The 20,731-nt window shown below is 34.9% G+C and overlaps 1 protein-coding gene across 1 annotated transcript in view; it reads right to left on the bottom strand.

The window, feature by feature from the left end:
- MAN2A1 (mannosidase alpha class 2A member 1) overlaps positions 1–20,731 on the bottom strand; it is a 159,373-nt gene that overhangs the window by 50,018 nt on the left and 88,624 nt on the right. Inside the window, exons 11-12 of the mRNA XM_059916869.1 lie at positions 17,056–17,170; positions 16,246–16,313 (exon numbers count right to left, since the gene is read on the bottom strand). Coding sequence (XP_059772852.1) covers positions 16,246–16,313; positions 17,056–17,170 — 183 coding nt within the window. The remainder of the gene's footprint in view (positions 1–16,245; positions 16,314–17,055; positions 17,171–20,731) is intronic.

The following is a 20,731-nucleotide window of genomic DNA, read 5'->3' as shown; positions in this document are numbered from 1 at the left end:
TGAGGGACATAAAAATGAATGAATGAAGAAACATACTTTTCTAGGTGAGAAAACTAAAATACTGCAAAATATACAACTCTCCTAAAATTAATTCATGAATCTTATGCACTGCCAACCAAAATCCCACTGAAATCCTTTTATTGGGAGAAAGGGAGCAAAACAATCCTATGATACATCTACAGTAATAGATGGGCAAGATAAATGGTTAAACAAATGCATTAAAACAATATGCCAACACTGATTCTAGATGAATTAAAAAATTTAAAAACAGAAAAAATGATACAAAATCAGTAAGAAAAATAAATATAAAATTTGTGGAACAAATTCTCTTTTTAACCATAACAGAAAAATACAGCAAAGCAAAAGATGGCAGATTTGATAACAAAAAGAACATTAGGACATTAGAACATTTTCTATATTAAAAAATATTCTATATTAACATTTTCTATATTAAAAAATAAGATTAAAGAATAAAAAAATAAAAGGAGATCAAATTTGGGAAATTTGTAAAGTGCTCCTACAAATCAATAGAAATATAAACACTCAAGTGGAAAAAATGAGCATTTTTCTTTCACCAAATTGAAGTTGAAAAATAAACGATGCTTCCACTTCCAGGAGAGATGAAGTAGTTGACAAGAGCTCTCACTTCTATGGGCCAACTAGAAAAACCGGATAAAATACAGTAATCATCTGCTTGAAGGCAACAGAGAACTGCTGAGGAGAAAAAGAACTGCAGAGAAGAGAGCTGCCTTCTCTAGCCATTTTCACCCTGGGCTGTGCCAATTCTCAGCAAGAGAAAGGCTGAGTTCCCTGCAAAGCCCAGAACAAAGCCTAGAGAAGTTTCACTGTGGTGGCAAAGAGGCTAAAAGGCACTTGGTGAGGATGTAGAAAGATTCAAGTGCACAGTTGGCTTTCTCATCAGTCCATGTGCCAAACACTGGGAGCTGCACAGAAAAGGAGGCTTAAAATCTAAACAGAAAGCTTCTAAAAAGTAGAGCAGAGACATATCATGAGGTTTTAGAACCCACCAGGGAATAGGGCCTACAGAATATACCAGGCTATTAGTTGAAAACTTAATGAGCTAGATGAAGAAGACATTGAGAGAATTAGCCTCAATTTAGCACAGCCCTTGACTGGAGTAAGAGTGAACACTCTCTAGAAGATAGTTTCTAGAGCCTATAAAATTTTTCTACGCAATGTCTAGCACTTAATATAAAAAGCTGAGACATCTGCAAAGACAGAGCCACATGATTAAACAACAAAGAGAAGAATTAGAACCACACATGATCTGGATATTGGCGTTAACTGATAAGCCTTTAAAATGATAATTACTATGTCCAAGGAAAGAGGAAAACATGAATACAGTAGATGAAAAGATAAAGAATTCCACCACAGAAACTGAATACGTCAAAAATTAACTGAATGAAATTCTAGAAGGATAAATATTTGAAATTAAGAACTCACCAGATATGTTTAACAACAGAGTAGATTAAGCAGAAGAGAAGTTAAATGGTTAACAGAGATACTTCCTCTAGGTTCCGGGATTTTTAGCGAACATCCTGCAACTACTTTTTAGACATCTAGATATAAAACACTATTCTACAAAAAGTATGTATTTTTAAAATAATCAGAAAAATACAACTACAAAAACATGCAACTTTTTAAAAGGTCAGGGAGAGATAGCCAAGTAAAAGTAGGGAAATACATCCTAGGTAGAGTGACCATAAGAATAAAGGCACAGATATATAAAGAAAAAAAGGACATTATTTTCAGGACATACAGCTCGTTCAATATCACTAGAATCTACATAGTAAAGTGCATGTCTAAAATGCCAATATATGGAGCTAGAAAGAGAGATAAATCTCAAACCACAGTGAGGAGTGAGGTGTCTTTTAAGTCATTACAAATTGCTAAAAACCTTATTATATGGGGTATGGGGAGTGACTTGAAGGTTTAACATGGTCAGATTCATTTTTAATAGGTACTTCTAGTTGCCAGGTAGAGGAAGGATTTAAGGAGTCAAGACTCAAAGGAGGAAGACCAAGGAAATATTACAACAGCCAAGGTAGAAAAGGTGAAAACCTAAGTGACAGGAGTGGTAGAAATACAAAAGGAGGAACAAGTCTGAGAAACAGGTAGGAATTCTTATTAATAGGATTTTTTGGATTCCTTAGAGGATGCATAAGCCAGAAGGAAAAGTCTGTAATTCCTGTTTTGCAGTTACGGTGGCATAGATATGGTAGTGCCACTAACCAAGACTGAACCCCTAAGGATGGGTGGAAGACATATCAAGATGAAGGTGATAAATCCAGTATCAGACCTCTCGAATTTGACGTACCTGAGGGACATCTACATAGATTTATCCTGATGTTCTTAAATTAATTATCCCACTCATCCACTAGAAATACACTGGTTTCCAGGTATGGTAGGCAGAATAATTCTGCCCCCCCCACCCCCCCAGGATGTCCACATCCTAATCCCCAGAACCTATGAGTATGTTACCTTACATAGCAAAAGAGACTTTGCAGATGTGATTAAATTAAGGGTCTTGGGATAGGGAGATTTCCTGGATTATCCAAGTGGGCCCAATATAATCACAAGGTCCTTATAAGAGAGAGACTGGGAAGTCTAACAGAGAAGGTGGCCACGTGACAACAGAAGCAAGAGGTTGGAATGTGTGTGGAAGGGGCCACAGGCCAAGCAATACAGGTGACCATTAGAAGATGAAACAGGCAAAGGATCAGATTTTTCCCTCAGAGCCTCCAGGAGGAACAAGCCCTGCCAATACTTTGTCAGCCCAGTGAAACTGATTTTGTACTCTGACCTCCGAAACTGCAGATAATAAATTTGTGTTTTTTTTGAGAGACTAAGTTCGTGGTTATTTGGTACAGCAGCACTAGGAAACTGATACACCAGGTTATACTATTCCTCTTGAAGATGAGGGCCAACTTCCGGTTTCACATCACAAAGACCACCATACACAGAAAAGAAACTCTTGAATGCTGGAAAAGGGGGCAGGGGTGGGGGTGGGCGAAGGGCAATGAGAAGAGCTTGGGGTCCTTGGAACTGGGCCCAAGCAAAGACTGAAGTAAGTGTGTCTAGCCCTCTGACCTGCTCTCTCATGGAGGACTTCCTCATACTTTCTCATCCGCTGGCTACAAGGTCTGACGTGCCCAAATTCACATTGTCCCTGTGCAAGTGCCCACAGATAACAATAAGGAAAAAGCAGAGGAGAAAACCCCCAGACCTGCACTTCGTAAAAAGCAAATGATTGACAGTCCCTTACAATGACCAAGGTGGTTATTTTTAACCTTTTAAAATTCTACTTATCTTCTAATCTTTGAACGCCTTATACAGACACCATTCACTGAAGAAATGCACATACGCACAAGATTTTTCATATAAGTTCCAAGGCCTCCCAGTTTAAAAACATTTCTATTCCTATAAAATAGGCCTTCTTAAATAGGCAAACAATTAGCTGTTTTCCCACAAAAACCTCTCTAGAAACTATACAATAACAATCTCACTTATCTTCGACGACTAGATACGGGAATTTATATTTGCAAGAGGAAAAATAAAACATGACATTTTATGGAAGCTTCTAATTGATTGTGTAACATATATTATTTGGCCTCATTTAAGAAGAAGAAAAATTCAACACTAAAGAACAGAACACAATTTCATTTCAGCAATCAAAATTAGGATTGCACTTGAATATAGTAGTACATAAATGTTATCTGAATTTCCTAACACATGAAAGTTTATTTCAACATTTTTTTCTACATTTAGGAGAAATAAATTAAAATTCATGGGCAAAACTTTGATAAATCTATCATCCCATGAAAGTCATTCACCCAAGGGCAAGATTCAAAAGGAAAGTAAACAAGTGTACTGCAGGGTGATCGAATCTAGTGTGAAGATGCCCTTTATGAAACAGTAAGATGATAGTAGCACCTAAAACTGCTGTTGTCAACTAAGGTTTTGATTTCTGAAAATACCTTACAAAATCCAAGAACTCCATTAAATATTACTGAGAAGAGTTCTTAGTTTAGATGAAAAGTATGCAATTATTAAGAAAATATTCTAGAAAGCTCTATGTTAGAAGACATTACTTTGTGTAGAGAATTATGTTTGTTTATAATACTAATAGGCAAAGCAGTAAATCAAAAATAAAATTTTATATTATTAAAGGGATATTTTTTGCTACTTTTAACTCAAAGTAAATTTGACTTGGTAAGTGGCAGAGAGTTTTCCAGATGTTAATAGTAACAACAACAACAATAACGGTAATAACACACAGCTAGCACTAATGAGCCTTTAGAACAGTGTCTAGCATACAGCATGTGCTGTACTTGAATTAACTCCTTTCAGCTTCACAACCAACTTATCAAGTTCTAAAATCATGCCCACTTTATAGATGTGTAGAGTGGCTTGGTATCCGGCTCCTGGTTCACAGCCATTTAAATGGTAGAGCCAGGATTCAAATTCAAGCAGTCAGGCTTTAAGGCATCTTGGAGGTAGGGTAGGTGGGTGGCCTTGCTCTTCTCCAGTGGGTAAGGGACTCGGGGTGTATGTGCTAGAAGCACAGAGTCCCACCAGAGTTCCATTTCCCCAAGTCTCTCTGAACTCTGCTTCATCAGAGGGCTCCACCTCCACCCTAGCAAAGAGCCCTCACTCTGAAAGCCCCCAACCAGCTGTAGTGGCAGGACTGGGGTAAGGGGTTTTCTCTGAGGTGATGAAACTGAGGCTACTTATCAAAGCTGCTCTAATAACAACATAAGCTGTTCTTTCAGTAGTTCTTACTTTATGTAAGAGGCAGTGGGAGAGGAATTGTTACATTACAGGTCTTCATTTTGCAATAGTGGTGATATTTTGGAAAATAGTTTCCTTATCCTATGTCCCAGTCACTGAACAAACTTGGTTATTTTCCGGAGTTGAGTTTTCTACCCCCAAACTTCCTTTCCCAGTGTTCATCCAAATGAATGCTTTATGAATGATTTGTGTTGTAACAGACAAAAAAACTAAATGTCAGTTGGATGTAACCCTGGGGATTATCTACTTTAGCCCCCTCTCTCCCAAGACATACTGCAAATGGAACTAACGTTTCAAAAAAAGAAGGCTGGTTAGTGACAGAGGTGGGACCAGAATGAGCCCTCTGACTCTCAGTCCAAGGCTCCCTTCACAACACTGTGCTCTTCCCAGGCATGTGACAGTGAGATGTGCCCAAAGCTCAACGGTATAGAAGCAAAAGAGTATCATAAATGTTCAAATTTATAGCTGCAAATGCAACTCAATACTATAAATTAAAATCTTAACCCTCAAAAGTAGAACTACATATTTCAGGCTTTCCTACATTGAGAAAAGCATTTCTAAAAGCATAAATAAAACCACAACCAAAGTAGAATCAACATGTAATTTTATAACTTTTTTAAATAAAATAAGGTTGAAAAATCTTGCAACTATTCCCAGTGCATAAGAGAAAATAGCAAGTCAATGAAAAGGATAACTATTCTTTTCCAACTATTCTAAAGTTTTTGATACTAAAGCAATAAAAAGAAACAGACACAAAAATTGTACATAATTTGGCTGACCCCAAGAGTCTTGTCACCAATTAAGATGCTTTCACTCTGAGAGTTTTGCCTAAAACAAAAATACCATCTGTTTCACCTAAAACATTAAGATGTTCTATTTTCTTGTCAATTCAGAAATCACATCTGTAGCCATTTTCTGAAAAGACAGCAAAAGACATTATATTTATGGGTGACTGCATAAGGAATGATGTTCAATCAAAATGTAATTTTCATCTACTAGAAGAAAATTTCATTTCTCCAATGACTATAACGCCATAACTTTGGAGGAATACATAGTACATAAACAGGCTGATTTTTACACATAAAAAGATCTTAAAAGTTAATGCAGTAAAATAAGGCTATTTTGTTGCGAAAGACAAAAATGGCAAATACGTTTGTATTCACTTTGACAACTGAAAACCTATCTTGTGTGAGGCTTTCAGGTGAAGAGAAAACAACTTTTTATTGGTGCAACATCTCTTCATGCTAGTGAGCCATCATGTAAGAGGTAAAAATATGAAAACAACAAAAACACAAACCACTCTCTCTTTTCAAAACACTTTTACACAACATCAGTTCTGGGAAAGACACCCTACAATCCAGTGAACCGACTGAAGAAGATACAAAACACTAGAAAAAACATCACTCACAGAGAAGGCAAACACCATGTCACAAGGGATAAAGAACACGTTTTGAAGAAAAACACACAAGCCATCCAAACACCTATAGTACTTTGAGTATACATTAAGTACCTACAAAATATCAAAATCTAAAACCCAAGTATGTTTTAGTTTGAAAAGTACCCCAATTTCACATTTAATTTTCTTGCCTAAAAAAAATAAAGCTACTCTCCAAATAAGGATGAAATAAATAAGTCCAAAGGCTCTATTTAAAATGTTTCTTTTACCACAAAGTTGTGAAGTGTTCTGAAGTCCAAGATGGGCTTGAAGCCCTCCCTGACTTTTTCAGGATCAGGATACCTTCACTAAAATCCTTTTCCTTGTTCCTCTTGTAGTGCACGGTTTATTAATCTGCATTCAGAAGGAAAAAAAATCTGGTTCAGAAGAATGGAAGACTTTGAAATATGCCGCATCACTTCAGTCTGTGCTCTGAACTGCTCTGAGTTAATGAGCTTTGTGTTAGCAATTTCAGAAGACATGATGGACACTGGGAGGAAGAGAAGAGAGAGGACAGAGAACTAAGTGTGCACAAAACTAGAAAAAATAAGGAATCGCTCTCACATACTCGTCAATTCTCCCCAACCCAATACATATCACTCAAGAAATCATTCATATGCCAGATATTTAATTTACTTTAACACTTTCACAGTGTATGACATAACTCCAACTAATGGGGGAAAAACTTGGGTGCTACAAGCAATAACACAGAACAGAATCACTCAAACTTTGCATTATCTGGCAGATACACCAAAACTAATGCCCGCTCTTCTTTGACACTATTTCATCTCCTTTACAAGATTTTTCTTAGATTCTACAAAGTTACTTATTTCCAAATATCTCAATTGGAAATTATTATAGTCCTTCCTAGACTATAGGTGGTGGTCCCCATGCTAACTCTGCCTTCATATTGTAAGGTATCAAAATAACATCATAATCCTACATATAGAGGCACATATTACTGTTCTCCATCTTCTGCACTTTCTTGATTGTGGTCCTTGATGGAGTAATTGTAAGACGTTATAAGCAATGTGCAAAAGTCACTTTAATTTCATTAGACAAACCACACAACTTAAACACCCTGTGTAAACTTAATTCACTGTATAATAATCTGACAACAATAAACTAGAACCACACAGCTAGTTAAGAAAGTTTGATTTAAAGTATAAAAAATAAAAAGGCAATTAAAACATAAGACTAACCAGGAAATTTAGCAGGTGTTCACTGAACATGTAACTACTTTGCCATTGCTTTTAAACAAATAAACCTTAAAACAATCATTTAAAATGCAGTCTGTTCAACCACTTCCACAAATGAAATCTAAATCTAATAAATCTAAAATAATTTTGTACCTAGGAACAAAAATCACAGCAGACTAATTATAAGGGCCTGGGAAGAACCTGCACTTTTCAAGTTTATGTAAAATTGATGAAAAGAATGGTTTAAGATACCATACCCTGAAAGCACTAAGGAGACAAATTCCACATTGTGACTCTTTAACTTTTTGAGAATTCAGAAGAGTTTTTTAAAAAAAAATTTTCTGGTCTCTGTAATAAATTAAGAGATAAGTTGTTCTTCTCAGTCTTCATGTTACCCTAATTTTCATCATTTTGCAGAGCTTTTTCACATGTTTCCTATGATAACTTTCCATTTACTTATCCTCATAGAAATAGATATCCAACACAAGAGGGAGGAGATATGGGGATATATGTATATGTATAGCTGATTCACTTTGTTATAAAGCAGAAACTAACACACCACTGTAAAGCAATTATACTCCAATAAAGATGTTAAAAAAAAAAAGAAATAGACATCCATCCAGCCCCTGTGTATGAGAAAGGTATCTCTTGGTCTTTATTGTGGTATTGCTTGAAGTTCACCTCTTACTTAGAATTAGTTATTTGACAAATATTTGTTGAGCACCTACAATGTACCAGGTATTTACTAGGGGATTCAAAAGAACAAGAGCTAATATTTTAGCAAGGGAAATGCACAACCAGAAATAAAGGAAATAATCAGTTTGTTAATACTGTCTGAAGGATGTAAAGAAGATGCAGTAATGGAGAAAAGAATGAGTGAAAAATAGGTTCACATGCATAGATGCAGCCTGACTGCAAGTTCCCAAAAGGCTACTGTCCAAGGGGGCTACTGTCTGTAGCATTCGGTCTTCTACACCAGCTTTGCTGCTCTGAGAGCTTCTTTCTTCAACAAACAATATCAGGTACTCTTCTGGCCCATGCCACTACCAACAGCGATTTCCTTGAGTGGATACTGCCCTAGATCAATGCTCTGTCATCAGTTCCCCATTTGCTCCTGCCTATTTTATTTCTGGCAGATTCAGTCTCCAAATTGTTTGTAAAATAGAGACACAGTGAAAGCCATCAATGTGATTAAAGTTGGCAATAGATCCATTAACTGAAAGAGTTAAAGCTGACTTGAAAGTAAAAATTAAAGTAGGACATCTTTAAGATGCATGTATGTATATGTGTGTGTGTGTGTATGTATATATATATATATATACTTTACCATAAAACATACAAATGTGTATCATGTCCCAGTCTACTGATGTAAGAGCAAAGCTTCTGCTTTGATTATGGGACCACTAATTGGCATTCTGTGTCATATTTTCTGCATAACCATACATATGATAAATTATCTGTGGTTTCTAGCTTCGTTTTTCTAAAGTAGAACAAGAACTTAAACACTTAAAAATATAAAGCAATCTGAGTGCAGATTGCTTCTACACCTTTACAATTTCTTCCCAAATCTTTTGTAGTCATCTCATCAGTATTTATCAGTGACTCACCTTTATTGAAAATTTCCAAAGCACTCAACTTTATATTAAAACAAAATCTTTTTGCTTAATTCATCAGTTTAATAAAAATCAAATTATGAGAGAAAAATAACAAGAAAAACTGATTTGGGAATAAGTAATTGGTGGTAATCACACAACTCAACTGAAATACTGGAGAGAGAGAAGTGTGCCAGCCTGCTAGCTAGTAGTCGATTAGCAACAAGGTCAGGGTGCCATGGGCACAGAAAAGAAATGTAGAGTATCAGCTGATCCAGCTGGTCAATTAAGTAGAAGTTTTTTAATAGAGATTTTAGGCAAAGAGGATGAAAAGTAAAGAATAGCGACCTATCTAGCTATAAAAAGTAGCACCTTCCTTGTAGAAAAACATTTGTCCATTTTTCTTGTTGGTAAAGTACCAGAATTTCAAAGCCTTGGGGGCAGACATTATGGAAAGGCAAAGGAATCAATCTCCACACCTGCTTTTAGAGACCTGCATGGTGTCTTTATTTCTAACTGTTTATCATTGGTCAGTGACTAACTGCGTTTCTTAGTCCAGTTCGATCAGTGTTGCAGTTTGAGGTTATCTTAGATTGTGGCAATAGGGTGACTGTCAAACCAAGGTTTTGCTGCTCCTCTGATTGTTTGTCATCTTCCATGCTTTCATGAGTTTTAATAAAAAATTGAGAGAGTCAGTCTCAGGGTTCCTAGTCAGCCATCATATAAAATGGAAGTGTCAACATTAAAAAAAAAAACATGTAATAGGTGTTATTTCATCTAAGTCAATGTGAGGTTGAAAGAGTATTTCAGGATACTGATATAATAAAATATATAGAAATATAATAAATATAATAAAATAAATAGAAATAATAAGGGTGGGGAGAATAGTGTGGGAAGGGTGGAGTCTTTCCTCCTACTCTCTCCCCAAAGATCCTTCTATTTCCCTGAAAAATCAGGTAAAAAGCAAACCAGTGAATGACTGACTTAGAATGGCAAACTCCAGACAAGGTTATTTATTTTGCTTGCCAGACATGACTGTTCGTTCCAAAACTAGTTCCAACCACTAGGCAAAGAAGTTTTAACATAAAATTAACTAATGTACCATGGGGAAGGGATGATCTCCATTTCCCTAAGAAACTTTTGGTTGTTTAAATAATATACTATATTCCACTCAGTCTTCTGGGTAAAACATCCCCTCTAAAAACATTCCAGATTACAAACAGGCTGAAACGTGTTTCTGGATAATCAGAGAACTGGTCAATATACATCTTAAAAACAGTCATAATTAATAAAACACAACTCAGATGGAATGTAGATGAAAATACACAAATATCCTTCACAAGCAATTAATATTTAAACAGAAAAGTATCTCAGAGAAGAGCTTAGGAACTCATCCTTTAAGTCCAGTAATGACTATTAACTCATAAATGGACTATGCAATTAATACCCAGATAGACCTAGACTAGAATAGCTCAGTTTTTTTGAGTCTCCGGTACTGTCAGTTAATAATTCCCCCATTAAAAGAGAAGTTCTAAACTAGTTTTCTCAGGAAAGGACATTTGGGTTGCTCTCAGAATAACAGAACCTCTGGAGGGTACAGTGTCAAATCCTAGTCAAATCATGTATTCTATTATCACCTTGAATTCCCTTGGTATAATTTTAAAATGCAACCCACCATTTTCAAGAAAAAAAAAAAAAAGAAGCTCAATCTTCTTGATTGTATCCATTTATTTTTCTGCTAACTAATGTGAAGACACTTCTATACTAGCTTTCTAGTACATGATAAGACTTGAGCTTGAACATTACAATCCATGAGAAACAAGCACAGTCCTTACACTAATTATCACTGCTAATGCTTTTCCATCTCCCCCAAAGAAAAATAGTGAATATTCCAAACAATAAAAATGAGGCTGTGAACTTGGTTTCTTCACTTAAAACTTATGTTTAAATAACTGGTAGAAATGTTAGATACTTTCTTACTTACATTCTGACTTGGTATAAAAATAGGTTGATGACATAGTGACCAACCAGAAAATGCTCTAAAGCCTTGAATCCCATCACACTAGTAGATAATTACTACCAGAAGAACTGTCTCTGAGAACAATATTAAAAATACAAAATGTAGAATCAGGCAAATACTCTTATGTCAACAACAATAAAAAAAGTCTTATGATCTGATAAGGCAACTCATTCAGGTATTTGGGAGTATCTTTTGAATCCACTCATTCTGAAGAGCCCCCAAGAATGCAACCCCAACAATGTTCATTCTACAAGAATGCAATGATGCTGAGATGCAACCCCAAATTTTTCAAGTCTCATAGTATGAAACTCTGAAATCTCAAATGAGCAGTTGTCTAAATGCTGAGCAAATTCAAAGCTATATTGAATTACTGCTTATTTTTACTTGTATTAGTATTTAGTGGATTGGAAGTCTTCTGCCACTCAACCTACAAATATTAGATGAAAGAATCAATTGGGGAGAATATATACCAGGATACTACCTTTTCACATAGAATATGGTTCACATAGAATGTGAACCATATTCTATGCATATCTGGTGTCTGAAGTTTAATATTCTCTTCAAGCAATAATAAAATATATTACCACAAATCTTTATAAAATTCTTACTATGTTGAATATCATACCATAGGCATAGTGGTGGACATAAATGACAGAAATAATTCGTATCCTCGAGGAGTTTACAGTCTAGTGGGATTAACTTCAAATAATTATACTGGCAGAAATAAGCCAAAAACAATTCCCAGCCAGATGGCTGAGCCGTGTTGGACCTGATTTAGATGAAAAATTGGGGCCACTATCATAATGGGATGAGATCTTGGGCATCTTGGGAGGAGGGTGAGTTTATTTTATTTTGCACATGGGAGGTATGTGAATTGTGGTGGTCAGTGGTGAACTGTGGTAGATAGTCCCCAGAGATGACTGCCATCATTCCCTGTGCTTCCTGCACACGCTCCTCACATCAAGTAATGGAGAATAATTCCCCTCTCTTATATCCTAGATGGCCTTAGTGACTTGCTTGACTAGTAGAATGTAGTGAAAATGACCTTCTAGGACTTTCCAGTCTAGGTCCTAAGAAGCCTTGCTGTTTCTAGCCAGGTAACTTTTTCAGAGTTCTGCTTTGGGTAGATTCCTCAGATAACTACATAAATTATAGTTAATAATTTAGGCACAGAGAAAGGCCTTGGGGCAAGAAGCCATTGCAGTAGTTCAAGCAAAACCTAAAGGATGGCTTAAAACCAAAGTAACAGAAAGAGAGGAGAGGATGGATGTCAGCGATGAGTAAAGCTAAAATCCAAAAGACTCTACAATTGATGATACTTAAGGAATGAGAAAAGACAGAAGTCACAGTGTTTTCTGGGGTTACAGAACCTAGACAGCTAAAAAGAAAATGATGCTCACCATCAAGATTAGAATCCAAAAGAAAAGCATATATGGAGAAAAACAGAGGAAATTAAATTAGAGGGGCAGGGAGGTCATCCAACAAACGAATGGCAATACCCCAAGTGAATGGGTTATCGAGTGCCTTTTCTGGAGTTCTGTCCTTTTTATATCTGGCTGATACTCTGAAGTCACCTAAGCCTAGAAAACATTGACTTCATTTGTGTCTCCACATGGTTAATGGTTTCTTTTCAAATTAATCCCTTCTTTTTCTAGCCAAAAGAAAGAGATGTAGGATTCCTTACCAAGAAATACCTTGCTAAAAATTAATAGCATTTAAAGGTAAATTTGTAATTGTGGTTTGAATAAATTACTCTCAAACTAAAAATGTATCTATTACTTGAAAAGTTAAACTTTCAGATTTACAGATGCAATCTCGATGTAACTTTGATTACATACTTGGTGGCATTTCAAATTATCTACCATTAAAAAAAAGTTCCTTTATACCTTGTCAAACCACGTGAGTTACAGACCCGTGCTGTGGCAACATTTAATCCTGTCCTGCCTGAACAGATGGAATACTGAAAGAAGACTGAAATCTCTTTGCTTGTCTCAGATTTTACCTTGCATCCTCAGTGTTCTCCAAGTCCCTAATCCTGTAAGTCTTTGTATTAAGTGTCCTTACAGTTGGTTCCCTTAGGCAATTGTGAATGTAGAGAGAAACAGAAACATCTTTGTATGTTTAAGGATTATTTAAGGCTAGACAATTTATGACTTGTCCAGGGTGCCCTAACTTTTAAATTTAATCACATCTGCTTTCTATACAAAGGCTAAGAATGTATTCACTATACAGCTCACATAACCTTGTGAACTAAATTAGGCACACTGACATGTACTATGTCACTTTCAGCAGATCATGGACTACTTTTTAAATACTCACAAACTAAATCATGTTAGGTTATAACTGTAATGTTGCCAACAGCATGATCAAATTCATTTACATGTATTATTTAACTGTATGGGTTTAGACTAGTGTTTCTCAACCTTTTATTACAACCTCCTTAAAGATTCTTTTCAGACATTTTTTCCTAATCATCCCTCTACACAATTTTAATGCTACACATAAAATGTTTATCTGTTACGTACTATTATCTGCTGTATCTGTGCTTTGCATATTAAAAAGAATAAGTTTTTTCAAACCCTACCCCCACCCCTGCCAAGAACCAATTCTTAGCCTCCTAGGGAAGACATCTCCCTATTGAGAATGCATGTGTTATTTAGATTAATAATATGTTGTTCAAATAAGAATTATTCTTATAAGCAAAATAAAGCTGAGCCTTAGAGCATCACAGAAGACTCACAAAGAATAGAAGACTGAGTCATGGCCACTCTTTTGAAACTGCCAATTTAAAGACTGAGAAGTACAGACAATTATTTAACTTTCGGTACCTGCAAAATAAAACTATCAAAGGCTTCCATTTTAAAGGCCATCATCAGTCCTCCATTCCTCACTGATTTTACTGAAAGATAAATAACTCAGAAAATTTGTGGCTAACAAGTAAAAAATAGATTTTAAAACTAAAACTATAAGTGGTTTTATTCATGAGGTTCTAAAGTTCAAAAAGGACAATAAAGATAAAAATAGGAATCTGACAATCCTAAGTATTCCCAATTCACCTAACTACGGAAACAGGAGCATTGACATTTGGTAGAAAAGAACTCTGAAGATATAATATTAAAATGAAGAACACTATTTAAATACAAACTGTTTAAAAGGAAATATCAAAAAGTGACTGCTTTCCTAATAGATTCAAAAAGCCTATTTATATTTATCTTTAATTAAAATTCTTCAATATTAAAAGCTCAAAAATATATCTGTCCTGGGGGCTTCCCTGGTGGCGCAGTGGTTGAGAACCTGCCTGCCAATGCAGGGGACACGGGTTCGCGCCCTGGTCTGGGAGGATCCCACATGCCGCGGAGCAGCTAGGCCCGTGAGCCACAACTACTGAGCCTGCGCGCCTGGAGCCTGTGCTCCGCAACAAGAGAGGCCACGATAGTGAGAGGCCCGCGCACTGCGATGAAGAGTGGCCCCCACTCGTCGCAACTAGAGAAAGCCCTCGCACAGAAACGAAGACCCAACATAGCAATCAATCAATCAATCAATAAATAAATCTTTAAAAAAAAATATATATATATATATATATCTGTCCTTAATTAGTAGACCTCTATCTCCTAACTTTCTTCCTCTGGCATAAGTAAGGCTGAATTATCACTTACGTCTGGCTAAGGCAAGGACAGAGCACAGAGCATAATGAGTCCTCTGACTCATTATGGCCCCATCCCCACTGCATCCCACCCACCTTAACATGTACCCACAGGAAGACTAATGGGCTGGGGATGGAGCATGAATTACTTATAGCAAGCATAGGTCATTCTTAGAGTCAGCAAAAAAGAAGATCTTCCCCCACCAAAATAGAAAAAGATAAAAAAGGTAATAGATAAGAGGATTATGCCGAAAGCCAAATAGATTTACTGACACCACAGTTTATTAGGGACACAGAATATAAAGAACGCCCATACAATCCAAAATTCATCAAAACATTACTTATTTTAAGACAGAGAAAATGTTTTGTAATTTTACAACTGATTTTTCTTTCAATATCATTATCCTTTCACCCTAACTATGGCTTGGCAATATGAAAGCTTTAAGATAAGACTTCAGCAAGACTAAACTTAGGACTTAAACTTTCTTTTCAAATTAATCTCTTCTTTTTTCCAGCCAAATGAGATGTAGGATTTCTTCAGTATTACTTTAGTGATACTTTAGTATTATTAAAATATACTTATCTTCCTGTTCTAAGGTGTGACCTATATATGCTTTAAGTTTCTACTTACTGAAGTTTAGTCAGCTAAGGCTCTAGTCTATGTTTAACTGAAATCTCAACTTTATTAACAATTATAAAATTTCTGTAATAACTTTGATTCCATTTATTTTAAAATAATTTTAATAAAGTGTAAAATCATGAATTACACTTTACAATTACTCTTTTATTCTACAATTTATAACAGGTGATACTCAATTTCTCAATTTAGGTAGTAAAAAGTTATATTACAAAACTACACTGTGTATCTGGGTACACTGGGTACTGACTGATTGACATTTGCTCATTAAAAATGGATAACTTGGTTAAATAACTGTCAATAAAAACATAAAATGTTTCTTTGTAAATCAGAGGCAGCCATCAATTAAATGCCCCATTTTTAGGTCGACTGAACACCTTTCCCATTTACTTAAACATAAATCAACAGTGCGAAAATAAGGCAGTTTTACAAGCACAATGACAGTTACCTAGTAAATAATTTACAGTGGGAACCCTTATCTTCTAATAGTAATTACGTCTCTTCTTTCATTTAAAAATACAGTATCAGAGATTAATGAAAACAAGGTAAGTAAACAAAAAGGGAATCAAGAAAGAACATACTCTAAAATTAATCAATATTATAAATATAAGGTAATTTTTATAATAAAGCTACATATTTACCATCCAACATCAAGTATCTGTAAGAAATATTGTTATAATAGCTTATTCAGCTATCAATGTACCAAACACCGTGTTAGCTATTAGCATTGAATACAACACAGTCATGGGAGAAAATCCATTTCTTCAGAACAACTGTTTTAAATTCATAAGTTGATTAAATGAAATACTGCCTTACGATATATGCTGAGTCCAGAACAAAATCATGAAAACCCCAAAAAGTTAAGTCATAGAAGTGGTCAAAGTTTATGAGAAATTATGCTATTTACCTTGGCTCCGCACTCAGACTTATTACATTTTTTTGTGGCAGAGAACTTTGTGTTCTTTGTTTCAAATCCTATAAAAATGAACAGAAATTTTTATTTTACTTTTAAAACTTGTTTCAAAATTAGCTATGTAATAGTACCTTAAAAAAACATGAAAAGGACACTGTAGGAAAAAAAACAAAACCTCTTTCCAGCTACATGAAGTCCATCATAGTTCAAAACAAATAAATCTTGTGTCTGTGCGCATGTATTGTGTATTTAGATTTCAAGTACAGCACGTTACGGGGACTAGAGTCCATAATGAGCAGTTCTAACTAGGAATCAAATAAATCAGAATTCTAGAGACAATCCTGCAAAAAGTTTTACTATGTTACTTTTGTGTCATATGTTTCATATCTTTAAAAAATGTAAGTCTGTTTATTGCATTTTTACTTTAATATGAAAACATATGATCAAGGAGCTTCTAATTAAAGCTAAGGAAAATAACAATTATAACGTCCAGTTACCTTACGATATCATCTTAAGTGTTCTAAAAGCCTGTATGCTTTACACACCTTGAAATAAGTTCATTATTTTATTTTTCATGCTTAGATTTAGTGAGAATAAAATACACACCATAAATCAAATAGAGTCACACTTATGGGAAAGAACACACAGGTAATTTATATACAGTGATACAAATTCTTTCAAATAATGTAAAAAGAAATAATTATATTTCAATGTCTCTTTTTATTAAGCTTCTCACTCCCTTTTCCAACCCAAGAACAAAAGAATCACACATTTTTATTATGAAAATAGAAGATATCAACTAACCATTTCTAGGAAGGTATCAAAAGAGTAAGAGTCGTACGAGCGTTTGTCCTTCAAAATAAGCAGCAGTGCAGAATGTCCAATTATCTTCTTTAAATTCATCAATGAATGAAAGAGTCTGTGAACCAAAAATTTTACTAGTCTGAGAAGTAATTCAAAAATCTCTATGCTGTATAAAAAATAAATAAAATAAAATTCCAAAAAAAAAATCTCTATACAATATTTTCCTAGAGAACAGACTTGTGGTTGCCAAGGGGGAAGGGGTGGGGGAGGGTTGGATTGGGAGTTTGGGATTAGTCAGATGCAAACTATTATACATAGAGTAGGTAAACAACAAGGTCCTGCTGTATAGCACATGGATCTATATACAATATCCTGTGATTAAATCATAATGGAAAAGAATATGAAAATATACATGTATGTGTATAACTGAATCACTGCTGTACAGTAGAAATTAACACAACATTGTACATCAACTATACTTTAATAAAAACATTTTTAAAAATCTGTATACAATATTTTCAGTTTCTTTAATTATGGCCAAACCACTATCACCTTCATCCTGTATTCAAAGTGAAACCTGTAATAAACCTATGATGAATTGGCTCTCTTTTTTTACCCTGAATGAAGTACTTAGGGATAAAAAAAAGTTAATCAGAAGGTATCACTGATAAGGATTCATTTAAAATAAGAAAACTTTCTGGACACAGCTGAAACACATAAACTTATTCAAACTACTTATATTCTACATGAATATCATACCAAATAATAACAATAGCCAGCATGATCACCCCAATAGCTCTAAGGCATTCTACCAAAAAGCAATGATTTGATACTTTACTTTAGAAAAATCTTTAACAAGCACTGAAATAATGACAAAAGAACACATGAGGTTAACTCTCATTCACAAAAAAATTCAATCAGTATACACATTTCAAAGAATTAAATTCCTGAAGAATTCAAATAGATACTTTGTGAATTTAGTTTCATGTTCTTGTTCAAAAGAACTAGAGAAAAAAAAGTATTTCACAGATGCAGATAATGAAATTGTCTTTGTCCTTATTATATTTCTTTGTCATTGAAATCCTTAACTGTATTCAGATTGTATAATTATGTCTGAGGAGCCAAAGGGATGCTTATGAATCAACTGTTTCAAGATCAATTCTGGAATAGAATCTCGGTACATTACCAGCTATTGGTGAAGCACTACATATAGGGAAAAAAACTTGCCTTTTTTCCAAGTTTAATCTTAGTTTTTAAAGCTTTAGAGAGCAGGCACCTCTAAGTAAACTCATATTGGAGAAATCTGTAGAGAAACTTTGCTAATCATGTTTTCAATCAACCATTAGAATGAATCTATTTTGTTTATAGAGTGATTATATTATTTTCCCCAACACAGGAAGCAATTTTGTATCTATGTGTTAAAAACATTTTTGTTGGCATGCAACAACAAAAAAATTGCAAAAGAATTAGATGGAAATAACTTTTTTCCAGAGCATTAAGATTAACTTCAAAGATGTAAGCGATCATGATCAATAAGTTATGAATTAAATGCATTTACATAGTAAATCTGTAACCATAGTATTAAAATCTTACAGATTTAAGTTCAGACCATCATCCAGCTAAATTTCTCAGTCTATTCAAATGTTTTACTAAATAGTAGTAAGTGTCTTCACCAGACTAAAAGACCATATACATGAATGAATACAATTCAGTCAGAAAAACAACTCCTTCAATCTAAGTTTATTTTTATTATCTACATGGCTCTTTATGAGGTTGTCTGAACATGCAGAATAAGTCATGTTCTCCATCAGCTAAAACTTTATATGTGTTACAGTGTATTAAAGAGTCCTAAATAAACTGAGTGAATGTCACGAATCAATGTTCGTGTCCTAAAGGCACACACGCAGTCTTCTTATCAGATGACCGCTAAGGACAGGCACGTTTCCCAAACACTTTCTCAGTATGTATAAAGCTATTTTATTGAAAACAAAACAAAGTTAAACACAGTAAATAAGTTTGGGGAAAACTGGGTAAAACAAAATTTTACATGTTTCAACATTTCATCAACGTGGTATATCTCAGAGCCTCTAATTTCCTAACCTGCCCTTATCCTATTATGAAACAGTTCAGGAAACGTCACTTTGGAATCACAGTTTTCTAGTTTGCTACCATTCCTGCAGTCTAAAGGAGACGTTATCATGTCTGTTATTCAACAGTTTGATCTACATGTTAGGAGCCTCATTCTTACCCTCTGTTCATTTTCTTCTCCTACCTATCTTTATTACAACTTAGCAATTGGCAGAATTCTTAATCTTTCTGTAACTGACCTCATTACCATTCCTTCTTCACACAGCCCCATTAACCACTTTTAAGCTGAACATCCACATAGACACTGCCCAGTCTAATTCATTTTTTATGCCATGATTAGAATTAACATCCAAATATGCCATGATGTATGCTTGCTCTCCAGTTTGTAATTACATAAACATTCAATCTACTGTTGACAGCATGACACTAAGAGTCACCCTTAAACGGCAGAAGAGAGAGCTAAAAGGGCCTGGAGCCCTGATGGCATTGTGGAACTGTCACACCTGAACCAGTGACCTGCAGACTTCTTTTACATGGCCTAAAGATAAGCAGGATACGATTAATTCTGTTACGAGTTGCTATTACTAGCAGCCAAAGGCAGCCCCTAACTCATACACTTGTTCACTGGGACATTTCTGCCAACATCTGAATAAAAAGTAGTCAACAATCCAAGGACAAGAGACCACCCAATACTAGCTGCCTCTTTATTTATAATTCTCTAACTTGTGTTTTGAAATTTCCTACTTAAAATGTCTGTGCTAATGACCTGATAATTGTTTATGACTTTTCAATGAAGTGTGAAGTGCTCACAAAGCAAATTTACAAATGTCAAGTACAACTTGAGAATTATTGTGTCTTTTTTCTCTGAGATGCAATTTTGTATGGGGATGCTTTTATAAGCTAAAAGCAACACCAAACATATGGAGGAACTAATGACAGGCCTTTTGGAGAGGTTATGAGACAGAAAATGTTCTGTAGCAAAAACCCAATGACCTGTACCCAAATTTCTTTCAATATCGCAGCCAGAGAGATAGCAAGTAGGCAGTGGAGGAGGATGACTTCTCTATTTCCTCTTAGGAGCTCTGCTCTGGTCTGATTCCCAGCAGCCTCACTTTTAAACTCTCAATAAACCAAGAAGACAGGAACAGGTGAAAAAGAAAAATGGAGTATCTGACCTTAGTTTCAAAAATGCTTTCTGTGGAAGAAATAACATCATTATCATCCAATGAGTATTTTCTGCTTTAAGCCCAGCTCAATCTCAATAGATGGATGCCAAATACATTTGCCATAAGAAAACTGAGAAGATATTCAAGGTACTACCTTGAATATATTTTTTAAAGACTCAAGTCAACTAATGAAACCTCAAGAATACTTTTTTCCCAAGTTTCGTGGAAGGCAGTCAAAATACTGTAACTAAAAATTTAATTAACCCTCATTACAATTAGTAGTATCAGCTGTGGATCAATTTTTTAATAATGATTTATGTGCTATGTACACTTTCCACATATGAGAATACCTATAAAAGAGATTCACTTTTTAAATCTATAATCAGAGCATATTTTTAATGATTTAAAAATAATATCAAAGC

This window comes from Balaenoptera ricei, chromosome 3 (genome assembly GCF_028023285.1).
Source record: "Balaenoptera ricei isolate mBalRic1 chromosome 3, mBalRic1.hap2, whole genome shotgun sequence".
Classification (NCBI taxonomy): domain Eukaryota; kingdom Metazoa; phylum Chordata; class Mammalia; order Artiodactyla; family Balaenopteridae; genus Balaenoptera; species Balaenoptera ricei.
This window is presented reverse-complemented; position numbering and strand designations above follow the sequence as displayed.